Source organism: Phodopus roborovskii, unplaced genomic scaffold (genome assembly GCF_943737965.1).
Source record: "Phodopus roborovskii unplaced genomic scaffold, PHOROB, whole genome shotgun sequence".
In the NCBI taxonomy this organism is placed as follows: Eukaryota; Metazoa; Chordata; class Mammalia; order Rodentia; family Cricetidae; genus Phodopus; species Phodopus roborovskii.
Genome location: NW_026125059.1, coordinates 5,912,195 through 5,939,107, shown reverse-complemented (window position 1 = coordinate 5,939,107; position 26,913 = coordinate 5,912,195). Strand labels below are relative to the sequence as shown.

General features: G+C 51.6%; 1 protein-coding gene across 1 annotated transcript in view; it reads right to left on the bottom strand.

Moving 5' to 3' along the window:
* Bmp7 (bone morphogenetic protein 7) overlaps positions 1-26,913 on the bottom strand; it is a 71,837-nt gene that overhangs the window by 22,877 nt on the left and 22,047 nt on the right. Inside the window, exon 2 of the mRNA XM_051185316.1 lies at positions 25,138-25,330. Within this exon, the coding sequence (XP_051041273.1) occupies positions 25,138-25,330 (193 nt within the window). The remainder of the gene's footprint in view (positions 1-25,137; positions 25,331-26,913) is intronic.

The following is a 26,913-nucleotide window of genomic DNA, read 5'->3' as shown; positions in this document are numbered from 1 at the left end:
ATCTTAGGTGGCATTCAAAGCCACACACAGGGAACTCTGACAGGCTTTGTTTCTGATTTGTCTGATGGCTTCCCTGACTCTGGAGAACCCGGGAACTGTGTGAAGCAGTTGACTACCCTAATGGTCCGTGGATGGAAGCAGAGATGCCACTCCAAGACACCTCCGGCCATCAGCTCCAAGCACGAGATGAGAAACTTGGGTGGCGACAATGTTAGGAAATCAGATATGCAGGAAGATGGGAGCAGATGCTGGCACCGGAAACAATTCCTGTGACCAGGGGACAGACAGAGCAAGCCTTCACACAGGCTGCCCTGCCCACAGATGCTAACACTTCCTTCATTAAAGGCCAGGACACTGGGGCCAGATGTGTCAGCAGTGACTCATGGCCGGATCACCATGGAGGCAGCCACTCCCCACATCCATCAGAGTTTGCAGTCTATCTCAGGCATGCATGGAAGAGCCACACCTTATGTGAGGGGACAGGAGGGGGATGAAGATGTCAAGACACCTCACCAGAACGGAAGCCGGACCACAGGTGAGGGACGGCAGGGACACCCTCAACAGCGGGAAAGTGATGGGAAGCGGGATTCCTGGTCCCTCTCGTGGCGTTGCACAGGACGAAGAGCTGTGACTGGGCCTCTGGGACATTCTTATTTACCCAGAGCACAACGGTTGCGGCCCAGCCCAGGTGAGAACAGAGGCAGGGAAGGCAGGCGCAGGTGCTGGGGCCCCAGGGCACAGACACGCATTCATCCACCTTTGCCACTCCTGAAGCCCGGGTGCTTTCCAAGCCAGCACTCTGAGTGTCCGCCAGCCCTCAGTCATGCTAACATGTCACTCCCAATTTGGGCATGGAGGCACACGTACGTAATCCCAACACTGGGGAGGCTGACGCAATGAGTTCCAGGCAACAGATATGGTTCCCATCTCACATATGTGGGCATGGGGACATGTGGTCCCAGGGGCAAGCCTTATACACGGTAGAACTAGACAGTGGTACAGGAAATCTAAGTCAAGAACCTCTATCACTAAGCCTTGCCCCCCCCACCCCCAGGTCACATGTTAGCAGGGAGTAAATGAGGTACAGGAACTTTTAGGTCCTGTGTGGGCCTTGCCATCCTCCCTGCCCTGTGTGGGACAGGGCACCAGCGGAGGGTGGGATCCAGAGTGAACAGAGACTGCAAGACAGCTCATCCCGAGCTGTGGTGCCCTCCCGGGGAAAATGAGGGCAGTGTCATCCTAGGAAGAGCCAAGTGGAGACGGGGCACACACTGTATCGGTTACGGCAGCATTGGTAAATTCTCCCCGCTCTGATCTGGGAAATTCTAGGGTAAGGCCACTCTGAGGCCCCAGAATAATCTCCAACAGAAGGGCCTCCATCCACTCAAAAGCTTTCAACTGTGCACCTCATCCATGTGCAAAGGCAACTGCGCAAGACTCTAAATATGACCACCACCAGCTCTTCCTGTCTGCATCCAGGATCCATCCCCCGTACAGCAAAGGAAGCTGGCCTCCATCTTTGATGTCTAGGCTGGTTCTGGGACCTGCTGCGTCAACAGGTCCCCGTGGCAGCAAGGTCCAGCCTGGGTCAGGCCTTGAGAGTTGGAGTAGCTTCTGGATCCGCCTCCTGGGAATCGAGTCGCTGAGTCAGCAAGCCTGATTGCATGGGGGGGGGGGGGGATGTCTCCTGTGCTAGATAGTTTTATGTCATGTTGACACAAGCTAAAGTCATCTGAGGAGGGAATATCAATTAAGAAAATGTCTCTGTGAGATCAGGCTGCAGGCAAGCCTGTAGGGCTGGTGGTACTGGGATCTATAACAAAGCAGGCTGAGCAAAACATGAGGAGCAAGCCAGTAAGCAGCATCCTCCACGGCCTCTGCATCAGCTCCTGCCTGCAGGTTCCTGCCCTGACTTCTTTCAATGATGAACACCTGCAGCAGGCTTTCTTGAACTGCCAGCCCCCAGATCATGGCACAGAGACTTATTATTAATTTTGAATGCTAGGCCTTAGCTTTGGCTTGTTTCTAGCTAGTTTTTTAAAACTTCAACCAACCCATTTCTCTTAATCTATGTGCTCCCTGAGGCTCGTTTACCTCATCCTGCTTTCCTGCTTCCTCCGAGTCTGGTTGGCGAGTCCCTGGCTGGCTGCCCCACCTTTTCTCTCTGCCCTCCAGCCCCGCCTATCCTCCTCTCCTAGCTATTGGATATTCAGTTTATATCAGGCCAATCAGGTGCCTCAGGCAGGCAAGGTGAAACAGCAACACATCTTTACATAGTTAAACGATTATTCTTCAATGCAAACAAATGTAACACATCTTTACATAGTTAAGCAATTATTCTTCAATGCAAACAAATGTAACACATCTTTACATAGTTGAGCAATTATTCTTCAAGGAAAACAAATGTAACAGTGATATATAAGTATAAGCCAAATAAACCCTTTCCTCTCCAACTTGCTTTTTTTTTTTTTTTTTTTTTTTTTTTGGTCATGGTGTTTCATCACAGCAATAGCAACCCTTTCTTCCTCCTAAGGAAGCTGGAGGGTCTGCAAAGAGCCTTTAATTGATCAACTACTTTTTTTATTGCTATGACAAACACCATGACCAAAAGCAACTGAAGCACAAAGGAATTTATCTTAGCGGTGGCTCCAGAGGGTAGAGTCAGTCCATCACGTCAGGAAAGTCAGGTGTCAATCGAAACAAAGCCAGATGGCAGTTCAACCACACACAGGAAGTAGAGCGAGAGAACGGAAGTGGAGCGAGGCTAGAAACTCTCAAAGCCCCGTGCCCGTGATGCGGGTCCTGCAGCATTGCTGCGCCTACTGAACGGCCCATACCCTCCCCAGACAGCATCACCACTGGGGACCAAGCTTCAGATCTGAGAGGCATTGCTTGTTCAAGCCACTGTAACGATGGAGAGAGAGGCCAAGCCACCCCTAGGTGAGGAGCCACTTTGGGCTCCCATCTTCACTGGTAACCTCAGTTACTCAGGCTCCAGGAGCAGAAGAACCGCGTGGCTGAGCATGTCCTAGTTTCTAAACAGTGGAATGGCTGTCATTTCAAGCCACTTACTGAGGATGGCCGGTTCCGGAGAAAGATAACACAGACAACACCCATGATTCCCATTACAGAGACACTGATTCCCAAGAGGACCGATTACTACACCACAGGATGGACGTCCAAGGCATGGGAGTACAACATGATGGAAATGCACCACATAAACCGACTTGGTGGCAAGGGGAAATGGGCGCCGACGGAAAGGTGTGCACAACTGAGTATGCCCCACGCAAACATCTGTGGATACAAGCTGGTTTTACAAAAGAGTAAGATTAGCCCTCGAGTGTGCACCGGAGAAATGACAGACTCAAGCACCTTCACATGATTAGTGGTTTTTACAAAAGCAACAGCAGGACCGGGAGATGGTTCAGCCCTTAAAGGCTACACTCACAACCAAAGCCAACAGTAATTCCTTCATGTCCCACACTCACACAGCAAAGCTAGCATGTCATTGCCTCAGAGGACCCATGTAACCAACCCTGATAGACTGGGCTCCAAAGACGGCCAAACAGCCAGTGGACACAAGAGAGAAATCCAGTCGCATTAGCTGTCCTGAAGGCAATGAAGGCAAGGATGGGCAAGGTAGTGAGTGGTTAAAGGTGCTTGCTGCCAAGCCTGGCGACTCGAGTTCAATCCCCAGAATCCCCAGCAGACAGGGAGCCCAGGCTGTACTCTGCAAACTAAGGAACAAATGTGAAAGGTATAAAGAACAGGGAGATAGTTCAGTCATCAAAGTGCTTGCAGTGCAAGCGTGAGGACCCAAGTTCAAATCCCCAGCAGCCATGTAAAACACCAGGCATGGCAGTACTTGGAAGGTAGAGGCAGGAGGATCCTGGGTTTTGGTCAGCTGCTAACCTAGATGAATTGGTGAACATGAGGTTTGGTAAGAAATGCTGTCTCAATGGCAGGGCAGTGGTGGCGCACGCCTTTAATCCCAGCACTTGGGAGGCAAAGGCAGGAGGGTCTCTGTGAGTTTGAGGCCAGCCTGGTCTACCAAGCTACACAGAGAAACCCTGTCTCAAAAAAACATGCTGTCTCAAATAGTAAGGTGGACTGCCTTCCTGAGGGTAACATCTGATTTCAAACTCTGGCCTCCAAACACATGTACACACGCGCCCCCAATACACAGACTCACGGGAAGATGTGTGCACACACTCTCTCTGTCACTCTCACACATAAATCCAGCTTGGGGGGGGACTTTGTGCCCTCCCTCCATGCTGTAATGTTTTCTCTGGCTTCTGCTTGAACAGATCTTGTGCATGCTGTCACAAGCCTGCTGTGCATCGTATGTGTGGCTGCCCTGCCGTGTCCAGGGAACGGTGTTTCTTCGGTTCTTTACAGTTACCTAACCTCCTCTGGCTCCTACACTCTGCAATGAGTGAGTGTGTGTGTGTCTGTTGGTGTGTGTGTTGGTGTATGTGTGTGTGCATGTGCGTCTGTTGGTGAGTATGTGTGTGCGTGTGTGTCTGTTGGTGTATGTGTGAGTATGTGTATCTGCATGTGCGTGTGCGTGCATGTGTGTGCGTGTGTGTGTCTGTTGGTGTGTGTGTGTTGGTGTATGTATGTGCGTGTGTGCGTGTGTGTGTGTCTGTTGGTGTATGTATGTGTGTGTCTGTGTGTGTGTGCGCGCGCGCATGCATGTGCGTGTGCACGTGTGTGCATGTGTGTGTGTGCGTGTAGATGTCCTATTCAAGGGTGAGCATCCCATTGTCTCTTACTCTATAACCATGGACAGTTGTGGGTCTCTGTGTTAACCACCATTTACTGCAAAAAGATGCTTCTCTGGTGAGTTGAGAAATGCGCTAAGCTACGCTCAATCTTTTTACTTGAATAAAGCTCATGAATGAGGGTGCACAATACACAGGACAGCGCCCCCTTCAGGAATAACTTCCTGAAGTTTGCAGCCTCACACAGGAAGCCTATATATATATATATATATATATATATATATATATATATATATATATTGTAATCCAGAGGGTGGGAGGAGAACATTCCAAATCTCAATTCTGAAAACATACACAGCTCTCAAAACCCTGTAGAGAACTGGCTGCTCTTCCAGAGGACCGGGGTTCAATTCCCAGCAACCACACGGCAGCTCACAACTGTCTGTAACTCCAGTTCCAGGGGATCTGACACCCTCACATAGATATGCATGCAGGTAAAACACCAGTGCACATTAAATGAGTAAATCGCAAACAAACAAACAAACCCTGACTGTCTAGGGCAACACACTCCCACATTCTCACGGCCTTTTCCCTGGCCAACCTATTCAGCTCCAGGACAGAGAGAAACCCTGCCTTAAAAGACAAAGTGCAGGGACTGGAGCGATGGCTCCGTGCTTAAGAACACTGCATGCTCGCGTAGAGGACATGGGGCTCGGTTCCCAGCACCCACACTGTGGCTCCAGTCCCAGGGGATCCAACGCTCTCTTCTTGCCTCTGTGGACACTGCATGTACATAGTACAAACAAAAACAATGCATGTTATACACACACAAACATGCAGACAAAACACAACACACACAAAATAAAACATTAACATGTTTCAATACAAAAACAAAGCATTCTTCAGGACACAGACACACACATACAGATACCACACTTACACTCACACACACACCACACTCACACTCTCTCACCCTCACACACATCACATAACACACTCACACCCACACACCACACTCCTACTCACTCACACACAGACACGGCATCGAGAAATAGAAGGTCTCCTTCTCCCCTCCAGAAACCAAGGTTTTCCTAGAGCCCTGCTCTGCAAAGCGTGAACCCAGGCTGACCCTGATACTGGCACTGTGATGTTAATAATTAACCACCTGACTGGGAACTGCAAGCTGCTGGGTCCAGGCACCTCCTCCCAAGGAAACCTGTGAACAGCAGACACCTAACCTGGAGGCAAAGTGGGGGGGGGTGAGTGCCCTACACACACACACACACACACACACACACACACACACACACACACACGGAGCACCCTACACACAGACATACACAGACAGGCGCACACACACACGCACACACACACACGGAGCACCCTACACACACACACATACACACACACACACGGAGCACCCTACACACACACACAAACAGGCACACACACACACACACACCAGACCTCTCCACACATCCTCTCCTGGAAAGTTCTAAGGCCATGGAAAGAGGGTATTTTAAATCTCCAATGTGGGAGGGTGGAGAGTCCTGTCTGAGACTTCTGACTACTCTGAAGCTATTTCTAGTCTGCAGTCCCCAGGGACCTTCAACCACTCCTCTGAGGATGGCCACATTTCCTCACATCAAGACAACCAAAGCTTTACCACCACCACCACTACCAAAACCAAAACACAAAAACCCCAAACACCCCAGGGGACATCTGGGAAATCCGAGGGCACTCAACCCCTAATGAAGACTTGTTTCAGAACCCAGGACACAGTTGGGGAACATGCCTTATTTGACCCCTTCAGAAGGGTCCAGCACCCAGTGTCTTGAGGGCCAAGGAGGATCTTGGAATCCCTGCAAGACATCTTAGTTGCAGCTGAAGATGAGGAGTGCCGATGTCACCTGCAGCTGGTGGTAACTGGATGGGAGGGAGGATGTGGGTGACAGCCATAAAATCTGAAGGGGTGCTATTAAACACACTCAAGGTGAGGCACAGGTCAAAGCTCCACAATTCCAACTACTAGGACAATTACAGGTTCAAGGCCAGCCTGGGCTATCTGGCTAAACTGCCTCAAAATAAAAATTCAACAGAGTCTGAGACAAAGAGAGACAGATGGAGTTAAAGAAAGATGAAATGCAGGCCCTGGATTCAAGCTTCAGAATTGAGGGGGACCCCCAATATCACAGCCCGAGGCCCCATTGGCACTATTCCCCCAGAAGCCCTCAGGCCCAGCACACCACCAGCAGGGACCCTCAGGCACAGCCTCCAACTTCCGGGACCCTCAGGCACAGGTCACCACCTGCAGGGACCCTCAGGCACAGGTCACCACCAGCAGGGACCCTCAGGCACAGCCTCCCAGCTGCAGGGACCCTCAGGCACAGCCCACCACCAGCAGGGACCCTCAGGCACAGCCTCCCAGCTGCAGGGACCCTCAGGCTCAGCCCACCACCTGCAGGGACCCTCAGGCACAGCCACCACCCGCAGGGACCCTCAGGCTCAGCCTCCCAGCTGCAGGGACCCTCAGGCACAGGTCACCACCTGCAGGGAGCAGACACGTTCTTTGGATTGGAGAGAATGGCTTTTGGAATCCCCAGGGTCTCTGCAGGAGGCCTGGTTGAGGGCTGAAGCCCAGATACCTGTCAGACTCGCCCAGCCTCTCTGCCTCCTGTAATGCAGGCAGAAGGCCCACTCCCTCTCAGTGGTGGAGGGTGCCTGCAGGGCAAGTGCCCCAGGCTGTTACAGAGAAACACTCTGTAGTCTTCACTGGGACTATGCCAGCCAGGAGTCACACTGGCAGGTCACAGAAGCATGCCTCAGGCCCTGGCCTGCATGGCTCCACCACCAAACAAAGGAAAATGGACTTGAGCTGAGAGGCCATCAGAACAATGTGCCCTCCGAAGGAAGGTCCTGAGTGCAGGGCCAGGACCTGAGTGTGAGATCTTAGATGGCGGAAGGAATCCAAAGAAGAATGAGGGACACCTGAACTGAGACAACTCTCCAGGAGAGTCAGACATCAGCATGATGTGACTGTTGACAGGGCACCCCCAACCAAGAAAGGACACCTCTACTAGAAGCCAGGGAAGGCTAGGAACTGAGGTCGCTCCAGGAGTCCAATGCGGACACCTGATATCTATCTTCCTCCGTAATTGGCCATCTTAGTTTATGAGATAAGGTCTCTCTGTGAACCTGGAGCCCTCGTCCAGCAAAAGTCCCCGGATTCACTGGATTCACCCTCCAACCCTGGGGTTATAGATAGACATCACCATGCCCAGCCTTAACACAAACAAAACCGGGGTTTCCCTGTGTAGACCAGGCTGGCCTCACATTCACAGAGCTCCACCTGCCTCTGCCCCGCCCCAAATGCTGGGGTTAAAGGTGTGGCTGCAGTGCCCAGCAGTTCCCAGCTTTCACGTGTTATGCTGAGCATCCAGACTAAGGCCCTCGCACTGAGGCAGCAAGGACTCTACCCACTGAGCCATCTCCCCAGCCCTGGCATTTGTATTTTACGCCATTAATTGCATGGCCCCTTGTTACAGCAACCCAGTCTCCATCAGAGGCCACCTCTCCTCTCATGCTTATGCCAGAGCTAGGACCTGGAGGGATGGCGGCATAGCATGGGGTCTGAGGACCACACAACCTGGGTGGCCGAAACGTTGACAAAGCATCCAGAAGGGACTAAGTATGAAAGAAGGAGGAGCAGAGGACTTTGGAGGGAAGGAGCTTCCTGGGGACACCCTAGCAGGGCAAGGGAAGAATGAACAGAGCCGGTACAGCCAAGACGGTCAGGACCAGTGCTCCCGACAGGGGAAACAGATGTGTGGAAGGCAAGGCAAGATCCCAGTGAGGGGGGCGGGAAGATGGGAGGCACGGGGAACTGGGATTGGTGTGTAAAGTAGCATCGTTTTAAAAATTAAAATAAGATAAAGAGAGAGAGAGAGACCGGTGAGGAGAGATTACACATGGCTGAGGGAGAGGTGGGCGCGGCCACAGCCTGCAGGCTTCTGCACACTGTAAGTCAGATGCTAAGACCTGGAAAACAGGGAGCACATTGGATGGCAAAAATCTTCGCCAGATAGTCCCTCCTCCTCCCTATCCTCCATGCCTCACTCTGCTGGACATAATGGGGAGGGGGGCAGGGAGGGAGAAAGAGAGGAGAGAGAAACCCAGAGAGCGAACAGAACGTTGGCAGGATAGCATGATGTCATGTGGGTAGAGCCTGCATGAGTCAGGAGAGAAGGCCCTTGGCTGGCGTCCCTGGAGCCAGCCCAGCATGCACACTCCAGGCCACAGGGAGGCCCAGGAGGAAGATCAAAGTCCTGAGACCAAGTTGGCCCTGCAGGGTCGGTCACCAGGCGCCTGGAGCTGCCCACCTCAGGGTTAGGAAATGCAATGCACTTCCAACAAGGACCCAAATGGTCCTGGCGTCCCCTAGTCGGGCTGATGAAGTCAGAGGCCCGATGCTTTTTATAAACCCTTTCTTGAGGCCCTACACATCCAGGAAGACCAAAATTAAGTCGTTGGGGAGAAAGGTGGAAAAAGATTAAAAGCCACAACACCTCCTAGCCACAGAATGAGTTGGGGCCACCCACAGCCTTTCCAGTCCTGGCCAGCACTGGCAGGCTGCCCCCCGAGGAAGCCCACCAGGCATCTGTGGACGGCCTGGGCTATCCTGCGCAGCAGCCAGGGGCTGTGCCGTTACACACAGGGAACGAGTGGCAGCCAATAGAGATCAGGGCTTTAAGAGCCTGTCTGCAAGAATATGGGTTTGAAATTTATCAAGGTCTCTGAAGTGAGGTGTACCTCATTAGCGGAGGGCCAACAGCCAGAAGGGCTCTGCAGTGAAATAAGCAACCTGTGTGACACTGATCCTCAGAGATGTCATGCTGTATGTACGTAAGTACATTGAAGGCTCTGAAGGAGATAGCTTAGTGGCTCAAGGTGCTTGCCACCAAGGTGAGTTTGATCCCCAGGCCCCATATAAGTAGGAACAAATTGACTGTCCTCTGATCTCACACACACACACACACACACACACACACACACACACACACAATTAAATCGTATGTGTATGTATGTAAAAGAATTAAAAGTAAAAAGTGGAAGTTTTTTCAAATTCACAGGTGTCACCAGAAATGCACTGACTCCCAGTCCCCTGGGGCCTCTGCCCCCTCTCAAACCCCAGGGTGGTCGCCACAATGACTAAGGAGAGGTCCTGAACACCTCCTCCCACCTCACACGGGGACCCTAGACTTGGAGACAGGGGACTGTCCACTCATCCCCTCCTTGGTGAGATGCACTTAGACTCAGTGCAGTGACTGAGCAGTGACACATCGAAAATCATCAGGGGGAGACAGCGGCACCTTAGGAGGCCCCTCAAGAAACTGTGAGGGGCCTTACGGAGACTCTGAGTCAGCTCGGTGTCCTCTTGACGGACCCCGACTGAGGCTGGTGGTACAAAGGCGGATCCTTCCAGACTTTCCCTGGTTGCCGCATTTCCTCCAGCCTCCAGCTCGAGACTGAAATAGGGCAAGGTAACCTCAGACTCCTCACGAACACTCAAGGCATCAACTAGCCAACACTGACAGCTTCCCCACCGCGTCATCTTCCCAGCCTTAGGAAAAAAAAGAACCGCAGACTAGCTGCTTTAAAATTCCAAAATTTCCAGACACCAAAAGGGGAGGGGAGCAGGGAGCCGCAAGAAAATGGACTTGAAAGGGGCTAGCACAGAGCTGCAGACAGAAGCAAGCAATGCCATGCCTGTGGAAGGCAGGCCGTTCCCTGCCCTGAGACCCCCCCCCCACAGTGTACACTCGCCTTTAGGCCGCACCGTATCCTCAAAGACAGAAGAAGCTCACACTGTTAGGAGTGTGAACAGAGGCTGCTGTTGAGAACTCTTGCAAAACCTTACTCTTTTGCAAGTCAACACTCTTGGTCTGTCCAATCATGAGGCACAGACTGACGAGTGATTTATGCAAATGAAATATTACCACCTATCAAGTTATCAAATTAAACCAGGAACGCATGACATGTGGGTGTATAGAAGCCACCTCAGAGCTAAGGAGGTGCATCAGTTGGCAAAGGGCTTGGCTTGCAAGCACCAGGACCTGAGCTCAATTCCCCAGCACCCACATAAAAGCTGAGATGTCTGCTTGTAATCTCAGCACCGAGGGAGCAAGCATAGGCAGATCTCTGGGGCTTGCTGACTGCCCAGGCTAGCCCACTTAGTATGCTCCAGGCCAATAAACACTTTGTGTGGAAAAAAAAACAGGTGGGTGGTACCCGTGGTTGTCCTGGCCTCAACACACAAGTACACACGTGTACACCTACACACAAACATGCACAAACATGGGCATATACAAAATAATACCAGAGTTAACAGGCCCATGAGCTTATAGATATGTAAGGCCAACGAATGACGTACATGCCTCACCTAGATCATGCAAAATGGGGGGCACCTGGCCATCGAGATGGCTCAGCAGGTAAAGGCATTTGCCCCCAAGCCTGATGACCAAGTATGAAGACCACAGGGTCCTCACTGGTTTAAGGGGATTGCCACCAAGCACGGTGACCTGAGCTTGACCCCCCAGGACCCACACAGTAGAAAAGAACTACTCCCAGAGGCCATGAGGAATGCAGTTCACTAGCTTGCGGCATTTCAGAAATGCCACAACCAGGGAAAGTCTCGAGAGCCACACACACACACACACACACACACACACACACACACACACACACACACACCGTGTTTCCAAGTCTACGGTATCAACCAGTGGCATAAGTATCCTCACACCAAGGAAACACATGCAGCAACAAATTCTTGTGCTACACAAACACAAACCTGCACTGCAGCGTCCCTGACAGTGTGCTGACCATTCCCAAGCTGGAGTCTCCACAGCTAAAGCTAAATGGAAGCTTCAGGAAGCAGGGCCAGAGGGAGAAAGGGAAAGGGACAGCTGAGGAAAACGGCTCACACTCAGGCGCTTGTGGAGAGCCAGGCCACGCACTGACTATGCCTGTCACGCATGCCTTGCTGGCTGCGCTGTGCGACACACTCTTGCCTTCTGTCACGTGTGAGAAAACGCACAGAGGCTGACCTTCATTCAGTCAAGTGTTTCATCAGAGATGCAGTGCCGGGACCCACACGGAGGTACAAGAGGCTGGCAGGGAAGGAAACAGCACCCGGGCACAAGTCCTCGGGGCCCTCAGTGACAGCCTGCCCATCGTCCACTGAGTACGAATATCAACAGCTACCGAGATCCGACAGCTAAGAGCGCTGGCTTGATGGGCTGGCTTCGTGCTCAGGAGGGTAGGGTCCCACGTGTCGTATAACATATAAGGCCATGTTCAGTGTCACACTATTACCACACTGACATTTTAGTTGGTTTGTGAGCTAGAGATAAAGGGGGTGCCGTGTGGAAGGCAGCCAAGCACTCTACCCACGGGAGGACCCCCTTTCCACTTTGATACTTTGTTGTTTTCTTTAAAGACAGGGTCTCACTGTGTTATCCTGGCTGGCTTAGAATTCTGTCTCTGTCTACAGAAGGCTGGACTGGAACTTGTGGTCATCCTCCTGTCTCCGCCTCTCCAGGACTAGGATTATAGGTGGCATCTTGACACATTTACTTGGTCACTTTTTCCTGATCTGTGTGTGACTAGCCTTGGAAGCGTGTGTTAACCAGAGTGAGCGCCTGTAGAGCTGTCTAAACAGCTGGGCTGGAATCGAGGGTCTGGATTCTTCTCTCTGATCTGGGTGGATTCAGGCATTGTGGTCAGTGGGAGCCAGGTTAGAGGCAAGCATAGGGAGGGAGGCATGAACAAGCTGAAGAGGAAGTCGGAATGGAGTGAGGGAATGGAGGTACTTTCCGCTCCAACTGTGGCCAGCTCTGGAGGCCTACCTGGAGTGTCCTGGTTCTGTACCTGGGTGCTGGAGGTGTGGCCAGCATCTTGTGTATTGAGGCTGCAGAGGACACTGAACACTTGCCAACTCCAGAAAAAGGTCAAAAGCCCACAGCAACAAAGCTAGGAGCCCCGCCTGCAACGATGCCCTTCGGAGCTGTAATTACTGCCAAGAAGAGGAAGCACGTTGTCTCTGGACCCTCTGCAGGGGAGCCGCAGCCCCTGGGACCCTGCATGACACTGTCCTCCTCTGCCTCTTCCCCCCCTGGCCCTACTCCCCTCATAGATACCTTTCACAAGCCCTCGTTTCAGGCTCTGGGAAGATGGATTTTAGGAGGCTGCTGGGGACAACTCAGGTCCTCATGGTTTCACAGTAAGCGGGCAAAGGAGAGCAGCTGCATCACACCACCGGGGAGGCAGAGACATGAGAGCCCCTGGGTACTGGCCAGCTGGTCTCGCCAGACAGCAGAGTCTCTAAAATGCAAGTGGGGGCGGGATGTTGGTGGCGCACACCTTTAATCCCAGCACTCGGGAGGCAGAGGCAGGTGGATCTCTGTGAGTTCGAGACCAGCCTAGTCTACAGAGCGAGTTTCAGGACAGGCTCCAAAGCCACAGAGAAACCCTGTCTCAAAACACCAAAAAGAAAAAAATAAAGTGAAGAACGATTGAGGAACATACCTGATGTTGATCTCTGGTTTACACACTTGCACACACACACACACACTCATGCACGCACGAGCACACACGTGCACACCCACACACACAGTCATTTCACAGTTGGCCCTGGAGAAACCCTGACCTGAGACCAGGGGCCACGCAGGCTCCCTCACTGGCAGCCTCCCTGGACAGGCAGTGGCTGCTTTCCTTTCATGCAGCTGCACCGAGGATTTTCGGGAAGCAGTGCTGTCTGTGATCCATTAGTCATGCCTGCCCCGGTTCCCAGAGGGAGACTAGCACAGAGAGTGGTGGACCAGAGGCCAAATGTCAGCCTTTCGTCTTCCATTCCTAAAGCAGCAAAAGCAGAGCCAAGGAGGAAGAAGACGGCAACAGCGGGAAGGCGAAGGAAGACGCGCCGCCGCCTGACAAAGCCTTGAACATTCACGGTGAGTGAGCCATAGCGGAGGCCTTCGTGGAAATAACTGCTCTCTCTGGGGGCACCTGTACCCCAACCCCCATCCTCGTCGAATTAGCATCTGAGAAGGCATTTGCTATCCCAGCTACAGATGACCGCTTACAACCAAACTGAAAAATATTAATTCCCTTTGTTTCCTGCCAAGAAGGCTAAAGCAATTACAGGCCCTGATATGAAACACATATGTTAATACATTTGGAAAAATAGGTTCCTATAGGCAAGCAGAGATCCCAATCCAAGAATGGAGTGCTTTTGGCATTAAAATGTCCAGTCAAGTTATCCAGACACACCGGATCCTAAAGCCCACTGTCCCCAGATGCATCCCAGCATCAAGAACATAGGACCCCGGCACACACTGCCACTTCCCCCTCACCGTCAATGAGAGTCCACCGACCCTTGAACACCCGGGTGCCCCCCCCCCCCCCGACAGCTCTGCGTAATATAATTACAAGCATCACAGCAAACCTTGCGGGGGGTGGGGGGGGTGGAAAGCAGTGTAATTACGGGCAACTTTCACTTTTTGGTTGGTAATGAATTGAGCTCCGATGCCGAGGTGAGACTGAATGAAAACATGGCAGAAGGCGCCGGGGTGGACGGATAGCCCACCACGAGCAAAGGCGTCGTGGGCACTCTTAGGTGCAGCAGATGCTCTGGACGTGTCCTCGTGGTGGTGTGGCAGCTCCATACGAGAAAGCTTCGCCCTCCAGAGGGCCAGACCTTTCCTGCAATAGGCAGTCTCTGCGAGCCTACTGTGCATGCGCCTCAGACTCCACGCCCGCCCGCCGACAGCGGCTGTAGCAGGGCCACCCGCACAACCTCCATGGCTGCCACTCAGAATTCACTCACTCAGCACTCAGTGAGGCTCCGCCGGGCAGGCCAGCAGGCTGCCAAGTCCACACAGTCAGGAGGAGGCCACAGGAGGCAGCCTGGGTGTCTTCACGCATTGCTGGGACTAGCTAGGCAGGTGGTTTCCCTTCTCTGCCTTGGTTTCCCTGCTTGACCTATCTCCCCGTTCACAGAATTGGGTAAATAGAATGGACAAATTGCAGTCATCGGCTTCCTCTCATCTTGGGTCACACACCTGGGTTTTCTGTAAAATGGGTGGAGAGGAGGCGCTACTGTAGCTGCCCAGACATAGCTTCTTCTGCAGAGCCATCACCGTGGGAGGAGGCTAAGGAAGCCATCTCAAACTTGCCCAGATCTACCCAGCAGTAGGAAACAGCGCTCCCCATGCAATGGGTCTGCAACAATGCTGGGCCCAACAGGGGACTCACTCCATGTGGCCCAGTGCTGGGAGGGGTCCAAGAAGCTAGGAGCCAGCCCCTGCCAGCTCCCTGCTGAGCCCACACAGGACCCTATCACAAGGGCCCCACAAGGGTATGCCCTGCTCCCACTGACACCCGACCGGTGCCCACCCAGTCCCCAAGAAGCCAGGCTGTGGATGAATGAAGGAAGGAAAAGGTACACAGATCAAAACAGCCGCCGAAGCCCACCAGCTGGCCTCGACCACAGGACAGGAAGCCTGATGGGAGATGCCATTATGTATATACGTTTCTCATACTGGTTAATAATAAAGCACTGTTGGCCAATAGAAAAGGAAGATAGGAGGGACTAGGAGACAAGGAGGAAATAGAAAGTAGTAAGGAGGAGTCAAGATGGAGAGTCTGAAGAAAGCAGTATGCCGCCGGCTCCCCGGTAAGAGAAATACATAGATCAGCAGAAATGGGTTAATAATTAAGGCAGAGCTAGCCGATAAGAAACAAGTAACCGGGCCAACAGTATTGTATCAAATACAGAGTCTCTGTGTGTTATTTGGGGCTGGCTTGGTGGCGGAACAAGAGCAGGTGGCGGGCAGGAAACCGTACACCTTACAAATGGCGCCCACGTGGTTAATAAGAACTTCCACTTAAAATTTAACAAAAGCTTAAAAAAGGGTTTTAGAAGCAACAGAACAGAGACAAGCAAGGTTTCTTGGTATCAGCATTTTTCTCAGTTGAACTCTGCTTTGCTAGAGACAAGCAGATATTCGCGTGGCTCCTTTAAGGGAAGATTCCTGACTCAACATAAGTGTCAAAAAACCGCAAGGCTTTCAAGAAACTCTGCTAACAATTTATTGGTGTATATGAGAGATGGCAATGGCAGTGACCATATCTCCAAGCCTGCAGAATGCTTTCTGGGTGGCAGCGCAGACCAAGGTGGTGAGCACAGCTTTCCATGCTGGCGGTAAAAGTACCCACCACCATCTTTGGTAAACCGCGGCTGACACAGCTATGACTTTCATTTTAGCAATGTTGTTGTTTACCAGATAAAAGACTTGTGGTCAGACAAAGATAAAGATTTACAGTAAAGACAGATTCATATTAAGAAAAACCTCTAAAGGTTTACAGTGTGTTTTAAAATATACGTAGACATGAAAAAAAAAATGGTTTTAAATAGACAAAGAGGAACTGGGTGTGGTTGCACACACCTTTAATCCCAGCAATTGGGAGACAGAGGCAAGCAGATCTCTTGTGATTTGCAAAGTAAACCTGGTATACAAAGTAAATTCCAGGGCAGATAAGAGTTACAAGGAAAAGCTCTGTCTCAAAAAATAAAAAGTAAAAAAAACAGAGTAATAATAAAGCCACATAAAGATGAAAAGCTCAGAGAGAATCTGGTTACTGTATGGCATTACATTGTCTTTATATCATTTGACTGCTGAGGAAACAACAACTGTTGAAGGAAATACTGCTGGATTAATTCAATTTATATATTTTAAAAATGCTTTGACTCCAACATTTAAGTTTAAGGACAAGTTACTGGGGAAAAGGATTTCTATTTTTGTTTCCCCCAGAAATTAAAAAGCTGTGGATTCCTTCCAGACTAATGTGGTTTGATCAAGCCAGGCCCCCTGAAACAGAGTCGCTGGTGATCCAACATTCAAAACAGCTTGGACAAAGCAGCCTCGCAGACTACAGCCAAGATTTCTGCATCTTCTTAGGATCCCCCATGACAGCGCCCCCTATCAGCAGGAAGTAGTTTGGAAAGAACGACGCCCAAATTCCCAAATATCGTTTATAAATGTTTGTTTTCATTTAAATGGTTGGTTATAAATGGGTAATGATCACAGCCGATTATTTTTAAAGGTAAAAAGGGAATTATGGTATTGATATGATTATTTTGTTTTGGAATGGATTTTCATTTATTGATACAATTTAAGGTCAATTTTGTGATGTGTATATTTCTCCTTTTGTTTAGGCATTGTGTTTATATAGTTCATTCAGAAACATTGTATAATGTAGTACAGATTATAGATAATTACCTATGATAGTCAAAGCTTAGAGTTAACTTAGTTAGGTTTTCAAGATACACAGAGATGTATTTGAGATAGATAGGCATTCTTCAAACCTTTCAAAGACCTACAGAATATGGCATTTAAAATGGTTTAGGGTTTTCGTGACAGTGAGACATAATTGCTCTTGGCAATACCACCTACACCAAAAAAGAAGATGGACATTGAAGAAACTCGTTTTGGAGTTTGCTTTCAATATGGCAAGACTAGCCATGTGGACAAGATACTGCTCTTGTCTGGACTGTTTGACTTTGTGCTGTATAAACTGGACATGCAGGACCCACAGAAAATAGACTGCTGTCTCAAGATGGACATTGCTACAGAGTTCCTGCTTCATGGAAGAATCTGCCAGACAGTCTGCAGGATATAGAAAAAAATGACTGATAAACTGCCAATACAAGAAGACAGTTTAAAGTTTCCTGCATTGCTAAAGAGTCTGCCAGACACACTATGGCCTATGGGCTAAAGATGGAAGATTACAAAAGAACTTTGGGTGACCAGGCAGTGAGTTGTCTCTGTCATTTCTAGAGTTTCAATATTATCCTTCTGTGGTCTTTGAGGGAGTTGAAGACAGATAGTTAAGTTTATAGTTTTATTAAAGATAAGTTAGACTTTAGACACAAAGATGGGATAGATGATGGAATGTTTTCTTAAATCTTGCTAAATGTTAATGGACTAAATAATGTTAACTGTGATTCTTATTTGATAACTGTTATGTGATATATTTTGCTATGTTAAGGTTAAAACCCTTCTTTTTATTTAAACAGAAAAGAGGAGATGATGGGAGATGCCATTATGTATATACGTTTCTCATACTGGTTAATAATAAAGCACTGTTGGCCAATAGAAAAGGAAGATAGGAGGGACTAGGAGACAAGGAGGAAATAGAAAGTAGTAAGGAGGAGTCAAGATGGAGAGTCTGAAGAAAGCAGTATGCCGCCGGCTCCCCGGTAAGAGAAATACATAGATCAGCAGAAATGGGTTAATAATTAAGGCAGAGCTAGCCGATAAGAAACAAGTAACCGGGCCAACAGTATTGTATCAAATACAGAGTCTCAGTGTGTTATTTGGGGCTGGCTTGGTGGCGGAACAAGAGCAGGTGGCGGGCAGGAAACCGTACACCTTACAGAAGCCAGTGGGCATTTGGCTCCAGGACACAGGACAGGACCGGCTTTCCAGAACTAACTAGATTGGACACAGTGGCTTGCTGTCCTGCCCTGCCGGGTGGCACTGAATGCAAGCTTTTTCCAGAATGATCCTTGCAAATTACTGAACGAGCCCTGAGGGGAGCCAAGCAGCACCAAGCACCCACTGTACCCTGTCCAAGGCTCAGGGCCAGGCTCTGGAGTGGCGCCCCGAGAAAGGGTCCTCAAGGAGAGGTGCCCAGGTGGCCCTTACCCACAGCCCCTCCTGTGACCTTCCAGGACATCACTGGTACTACAGCCAGCAGCTGCCCACTGCTAAGGCAGCGCAGATCTCGAGCTCATGCCCTGGGGCTGAGGTGTAGTGGCAAGAGGTAGAAGCCAGGAGACACAAAAGCCTGTGCATAGGCCTATGGTAGCAGGGAGAAGCCAGAGGGTTCTGGAAGGACCCCCACTCCCAGCTAATCCCTTCCCCATGCCAGCAAAATGGACAGTCAAGAGTCTGGATCACCAATGGGGCTCTGTCCCGTGAGAAAGGCAGTCTGCAAGGGAACAAGAAGTCAGGGATGAAGCAAGAGTGACCCACATGCCTCTTATCTGATCAGCGAATCAGTCAAGACAGGACATAAAGGATGGCAGCCACCTGCTCAGAGCCTGGGACCTGGGACACGCCGGCTATCTCAAGAAATGTCAACACCCAGCTCAACCCACCCACGCTGGCAGCTGTAACAGACCCTGCCCAACCTAACCAATAATAACGCATGGCCACAGCTGAGAATCTCACTGCAGCTCAGAACACAGGAGGAGTGTCTCAAAGACCTGGGTTCGAGTCCTCCTTCTGCCACTTCCTGACTATGTGACCTCAGCTGAGTCACCCCAGCCTCTGAGCCAGTCTGTGGAAGAGGGGTCATATTGAAAAAGGCCCACTGTGGAGGTGCAGCGTTCACTGCAACCCTACAAATAGAAAATATCAAAATGAGATAAATCCCAGTCCTCTGGGTGGTGCCTGTGACCTCCGCCTAAACCTGGATATATGAAAACTTTCCCAGAGTCTGCTCACCAAGTCCTGAGCCTAAAACCACAGTGATAGCTACCTGAAAGTCCCCACAGAGGACAGGATGAGGCCAGGGGCCACCTGTAGGTGTAGAGGCCACTGTGGGGTGTAGAGACCAGATGACCTTTCTCTTGCCCTCAGCCCCAGCAAAACCCTGAGGTCCTCCAAGTGCATCCTGAGGTACACCAGCACAGCCTGCCCTGGTGTGGGTAAGGAGGCCATGCTCCACCTGCTCACCCTGGACCTGAAGGGGAAAAGGCAGCTGAGATGCCACGGAGGTTGGCTGCAGCCGGCTGCAGGGAGGAGCCGTGGGCAGGTGAGTACCTGCTCATACAGCAGGGGCACCCTGGACAGGTCACCTCCTCTGGGTGGGAGGCAAAAGCCAGATGTCCTGGGGAGGCGGTTGTCCCCACCCAGGGACACTCAGAAGCAAGCAGGCCTGGTTGAGGAGGGAGATGGTAAGCCACCCCTTTGGCCTCCTCTGCCCCGAATCTCTCTCTGGAAGGACAGGCAGAAACAGCCCCTTCTCCCTCACAGTGACTCAGGCCGAGGTTGAACCAAGTCCTGGCACTGCAGAGACTGAGGTCACCCTCCTGGCAGCCGAAACAGTGATGGAGCAGGGGACATTTTTCATCCAGCTGCAGACAACATCTCGACCTTGGTGGTGACACGGCCTGGCCTCCTGGGGCTCCCAGTGCAAGCATGGCCCTCCAGGGCAGGAGGAGCAGGCCAGAAAGCTCCCGGCAAGAGCACAGGTTGGGCTGGCGTGCCTGGTGTGACCCCTCGCCTGCAGATGAAACCAACAGAGCAGAAGCGAGCTCAGGTCCTGGGAGCCTCGGGCCCAGGGTCCAGGAAATAGGGCTAAGCTCCTGATCCTCCCCCATCAATCCAGCAAAGCCTCCACAACCAAGCCACCCCCTCTAGGCCCACCTCTGAGCCCGGGCTCTCCCACAGCTGGCCAAGGGTGGCACACCTCTCCCGCCTTTCCAGCTGTCTGGGGCTTGAGGCAAGGATAGGCCTTGGAAGGCCTCCAGCTCCAAGAGACCAAGAGGACTTGATGGAAAGGACTCCCACCGGGGAGAGATGCTGAGGCCAGCCCACAGCTGGCTAATCCCAGCACCCCAGAGTGCCCCTGGAGCTTAGCTGAGCCTGCCAGAGAGCCAGATGTCCCAGGCCCTGAACAGCTGGGTAGCTGGTGGCAACAGAGCTACATTCTCTAAGCACTGAGCCCAGTGTGGCGGCAGGACTTGTGGGAGGCTCAGGCACTGGACCCCGTAGAGGACTGGGCAAATAGGAGGCGTGTACCAACAGGAGAAGCACATGGAGGCATGCAAAGGGAACATTCTTCTCTACCTAGCTCAGGCCTGCATCCCCAGGCAGAGTCTTAGGTTTAAAGTATTCAAGTATTCAGAAGTTGCTGAAAGCCTGAAGCTCTCCACTGGGCTGTGGACCTCTCCTACCCTGAGCCGAAAAACAGACCATTACTAAGCATTCAGTGAGCACTTACCGCGGAAGACGGTCTCTGGAAACCTTCCCCACGTCCACTCCTTGTCAGAGGAGGAAACTGAGGCTCCGAGGTCGTGACCACTAGATTTGAGCTCTCAAAACTGGATCAGCCAGCCCCGTGTGTCCAGAAAGGCACCCCAATTCAAGAGCAGCCCAGAAAACAAGACAAACTTAAAGCTACAGCTTCTGAACCCCTGGAGAAGGACCACGTTGCTTCTGTCTGTGATGCTGGGGAAGAGTATTCCCGCCTTCCTGCTGTCAATCAACTCTGCTCCCTCCAGGCCACACACTCCCACCTGCTCTGAGCCCCCTCCTCTGCTCAGCAAGGTGTCCCGTCCCCCCCCACCCCCCAGCGGCAGGCCCTCAGCAATGAGCCACCCATGACACCAGCATGCCAGGGATTTGAAGACTCCGATACCATGTGCCCTTCTGTAAACTATGACAACCCACACGTCATCACCTCCCCAAACGGCAGCTCCATCACCGAACCTCGGGAGTGGGAGGGTAGAAGATGCACAAAGCTATCTTTTACACAAGGCCCCCGTGGTCCTTCCCATCCCAGCAAGGGCGGTTCTCTCCATCCTGCCTCATGACACCGTAGTTCTCCCACAGACCCTCTTCCTCTGCCCTGTCACTCAAACCTCCTCAGCTCAGCTGGACATTGGTGACTGACACCCATCATGGCACCACCTTCCACGGCAGCTCCAAGCCATTTGCTTGTTCACCCACTTGCTCCTGAGTTCACATCTCCATGTCATCCTGCTGTGAGTAGAACTGTACCCCCCCCAAAAAGATTCCAGTCCTAATCTCCAGATCTGTCAGTGGGACCATCCTCATTCAGAACTAGTGTTTCTGTAGACATACGCAGGAGACATACTCACAGTAAAGTGGCATGGACCTTTTCATGCCATAGGAGACGCAGCAGGAACCCAGGTAAGAGAATTGGGATCGTGCAAAGAGGCTGAGCCACTGACAGCTACCTCAGCACACACAGGTGTGAGCACACACTCATGAACACACCTGCACACCCCACTCCACCCCCACACACACGTACATGCACAGTTTTCAGAGGGGACAGGCCTCACTGACTCTAGTTCTGAAGTCAAAGCCTCCAGGGAATGATGGGAGATGTCATTCTGTAAATATGTTTTTCTTACTGGTTAATGAATAAAGCCCTCTTGGCCAATAGGAAAGCAAGATAGGCGGGACTAGGAGACAAGGAAGATTCAGGGAGAGGTAGGAAGAGATTCAACATGTAGAGACCAAGAGGAGTAAAAGGTCTGGACCCTCTCTCCGGTAAGCCAAGACCACATGGAAACACTTAGATTAATAGAAATGGGTTAATACTTAAAACAGAGCTAGCCAATAAGAAATGCTAGTAACAGGCCAACAGCTTTATATCGAATACAATATCTCTGTGTGTTATTTGGAGCTGATGCAGCAGTGGGACCAGGTTGGCAAGAAAACTAATCATAACAAGGGAATCCAGTCCTACTGTTCTGGGCCAACCCGTTTGTGGGACTTCATTACCGTGGCATCCTAGGAAACTCGGATGAACCTCAACCAGAACTTTCCCTGACTTTCATTCTCTCTCTCTCTCTCTCTCTCTCTCTCTCTCTCTCTCTCTCTCTCTCTCTCTCTCTGTCTGTCTTTCACACACACACACACACACACACCCATTTATTTCTGACATGTATGCACCTGACATGTATGCACACAAGAGTAGCTGACAAATAAACCATGGAGTCCATTGTTTCATCGATGCTATGGCCTTGATGTCCATGAAAGCTGCCTGGCTGGGCTTGTGGGTCTCTCTGGGCCTCTAGTACCTTCCAATGCAGGGTAAGCAGGTGTGCACAGGCATGGGACAGAGACATCCCCTTCCCTGGAAAAACACCATGCAAAACTGTGGTATCAGGAGGGCTCGGGGTCAGAGGTTACCTGCAGACCAAATGGCCCTTAGCTGCCCTCAGGGAGAAGAGTGTGTCTATGGCCAGTCAGCCATCCCAGGTAGGCTAGGCAGGACTCACTAGATATCACTACATTCTAAAAGTCGGACCTCTCAATGAGGCATTCTGAGAGGCAGGTGGAGACCAGCTACAAGTCCTGGACACAGGTGGATGCCCCACTTGTTGGCAAATAACCTCTGGGTATGTGCCTTACCTTAAGCCATCAGCCTTCCAGAAAGATCAGACACATGGCCTGGCTAAGAGTCTTGCTGGCCTGGGGTGGGTGGCTCAGTGGTGGAGCACTTGCCCAGCTTACATGAGAACCCAGATTCGATTTCAGCATTGCAAACACACCAGAGTCCTGGGAGTAACAAAGTCCCCACGTAACAGCGGTTGCTTGGAACTCCAGATGGGCCGTGTCCTCTTCGTGAGGCTGGGCCTGGGGACCGATCCACAGGACACCTGGGCGTCTGATCTGCATGACTGCCTCCCTGCTCCCAGCCACCCACGCTCCTTCCTGTTCCTGCTCTCTCTTGCAAGAAAGCCATGCAGGGCAGAGCTTGGTGCAGGGCAGTGAGGGCTGTAAACATAAATTAAAGCCACACCAGGATGCCATCTGTCACCCATCAGAGTGACAAGGATCAAAACGGTTTGGTAAGAGGCCTTCGTGAGTGCATGGGCACCAGCCCTCTCCTCCGTGGCTGGGGAAGGAAGCCCAGTGACATTTGTGAAGGTCGTGTGTGGGTGTGCATGTGCACACATGTGTGTAACCCAGCCACAGTTCTAGAACTTCAGGCAGACATGATCTGAGTGAGAAGAAGACAGCAGGGCAGGGGAGGTGGCTCGTCAGGGAGGGGCTTGCCTGGAAGCACCAGGACCTGGCTTTGATTCCCCAGAACCCGAATAAAGACAAGGCCAGAAGGTGGGGTGTCAGGATGGCTCAGTGGGTAAAGGTGATTGCCACCAAGCCTGGCCGCCTGAGAGAACGGACCTGTCCCGGTTGCCCCTGAGGCCACCCCCACAGTACTGTCCAAGAGAGCAGAATGGAGGTCACTTCACACTCACAGGCCACAAACAGGTGAGGCACGGAACTATGGGTCTGAAAGATTCAGGGTGGGGAGGTGCTGAGCAAATTGGTCCCACCTAGAAGCGGGAGAGAGAGGATGGTGGGCTCCTCCTTGGGAAGAGAAACGGGGCCGAAGAAGCTGCCGGGGACTCAGTGGTGGGAGGACGCCTAAGTCCCACAGCCCCGTCTGCTTCTCTTCAGCTTTATCCCATGTGCCGTCTTCTCCACCTACTGCTATTCTTTTTCCCTTCCTGAGGACTGAACCCAGGGCCTCGTGCATGCTAGGCAAGCACTCTACCACCCAGCTACGTCCCTAGACCTCTATTTTACCTCTCAGTTTGAGACAGGGTGTCACTAAGAGATCCTGCTCCTCCTGGGTAGCAGAGTACCATCAGACTCAATTTTCACTCAGTCATTATCAGAAAAGCTGGAGACCAGAAGCCTGGTTTCCAGTTCCCAAACCGGGGCCCAGTCTCTCTCTGTCTGGCCCTCTGTGGTGGTGTAAGGACACTTCAATCCCGTCCGTTTCACAGACTCCTTACTTCAGAGTGCTAGTGTGTAGATGAAGTGACACGTGGGTTCGAGACAGTAGAAACACACACACACAAGTTCTGTTTCCTTAGTCAAGATGAGCTGCCCAACAGCAGCCTGGCCCAGGCTTCCCTTGTCCCTGTTCACATCCTAGCTGAAGATTCTCCCACTAACTTCTGTGCAGCGATGTCTGTGGGGACAATAAAAGTCCCACAGCCTCAGAATACAAAAGCCCAGAGGCAAAGAAAGGTCACCTTGGCTGTTAGGGAACTTTGGAACGTATCTGAGGCACCGCCCCCATCATCTCTGAGCGCTGCCTTTCTCCAGGCTCCAGAAATAAAGTCTTTCAAAACAAACTTTCGGTTCCTGACCTGGCAACTCACGGACAGCCAAGAGTTCTCTGGCTGTTTCCTTCGGTTCGTTTCTTTTTCTTTCTTTCTTTCTTTTTTTTTTCCCCCTTAGCATTTAATTACAAATGGCCATTTCCATTGGTGATCTGACATCACCCAGGGCTCAGAGCACCAGCCCTCCCTCCCCCTCCCCCTGCTCCCTGAACACCACCATACCTAGACTATTCACGTAATCGTGTGCAGAGAGGTATAGACCCAGGCTTCCCAGGCTTCCTGACCTCCCAGTATCCCTGACCAAGTTTGTACAGGGTCATAGTTTAAAGGAACATACACATCACACACCTTAAGCCGGTCATTTGTGCTAAGGCCCAATAGTGGAAGCCACCAGGACTGTTCCCACCCCACCCTCAGCCCATCCCACTGGGGGGGGCACAAGGCAGAACCTACCTGCCTGAGTGCTCCTGGAGCACCTGGTAGACCCTGATCTGGAAGGTCTCGTTGTCAAATCGCTCCCGGATGTAGTCCTTATAGATGCGGAATTCAGCTGCAGTCACGGCTTCCCCCTCGGGGATCTTGGACAGATCAAACCGGAACTCCCGGTGGTGGTAGCGGGGCTGGAAGAATTCCTTGTCGTGTTCCACTGGAGGGGAAGAGAACACACCAGCACGGAAAACGTTTAGTGTCTGGTTCATCTCTGCCCATGCATTTGACCTGAGCAGGGTGGACGCTGCCTTTGGCAGGCAAACTTTGTGAAAACCTTCCATCCCAGACAGACACACTGGGGACCTGATGGTCACAGGCTCAGACCCAGGGCCGTCTTGAACAACAAGAGCATGGCTCTACATCCAATTTGCTGGGGAAAGTAGAACCCTGACCACAACCAGACTGGAGGACCAGAAGCTCAGAACTGGGTTCAAATCCAGCCTTGGCCACTAAGTAGCACTGTGGCAGTCAAAGATTCCTGATACCCCATCATCTGAAACTCAGTTTCACCATGTGGAAAATGGGACCATGCTGTGTGAGGGACCCAATTTACGTAAGTGGCTGATAATGTTATGGCAGTAACTGTCACTGGTGAACATGCACCTTGCTAGGCCTGTCCTGGGACCGCATAGGACAGTGGTTCTCGGCCCCTAGTCTGCATAGAAGAATGACTGTGGATGCTTTTAAAAAAATCAAAGATGGTGGGCTTGTGTTCTGACTGGCTCTCAGCAGGGTTTGTCAATTCCTGTGGTGTAAATGCCACAGGAGGGTTCAATTGCTTACACAAAGGCTCTGGACCTCCCAGAAGAGAGGCATACCATGAGCTGCCATACCATGCTGCTCACAGCCCACCCTGAACCAAAAGGGATCAAGAGCTGGCCAGAGAGAACTCCCCAGAAACCCTCCACATGCCTCCTGACGTCGGGGCTTTCCTGCCCACTCTTTGTAGCTAACCCAAGGAGCTCACCCTTCTATGCAAGCACATGGGAAAGGCTAGCTAACACAACAAAGACATCAGAGGTGCCACCAGTCCCTCGGGTTTGTTGACAGGAGAGGACAGGAAAGGCTCATTTGGGAGAAGTCAGTCTCCTGGATATCAAAAGAGCCTGAGGAGGTAACCCCAGGGTAAGGAGGCAAGGCAGGACCTAGCCTCTGGCCATTCCTGTCCTCTGCCAGCTCCGCCCACCTGCGTCCTTTCATTTCTGTTACTGAGATAAAGCACCCTAAACCAAAGCGCCACCACCGTAAGAGAGGAAAGGGTCTGTTTGGCTCACAGGTCACAATTACAGTCCATCACAGCACAGGGCTCAAAGGCAAGGGCTTGGTCTCATGCAAGAGCAGAGAGAAATGGATGTACCCACAGTGCCTGCCGGCTGGCTCGTTTCCCTCATTCCTATGTGGTCAGGGCCTGACTGCCTATGGAATGCCAACAGCCATAGAGGACTTGGCCTTTCAACACACAGGCCCACAGGCCAACCTGATCTAGACGATTTCCCAGTGTCCCAGGTGAGTCTAGTCATTGGCAAGTAAAATTAAGGAGCCCAGGGCCCAAGCTACCCGAGGGAGGGAGCACAGGACAGCAATGGCCAAGCTGGCACCGAGACGCAGAGGCGGCGAACAGCATGCCCGGACCTTCACTACCACGTATGTCTACAGCGACAGTGAGAACATTTTGGTGGGGTGAGTCCTCTGTTTAACAGACTTCATTCACACTGTACCATCACATTCACGTTTGCGGCC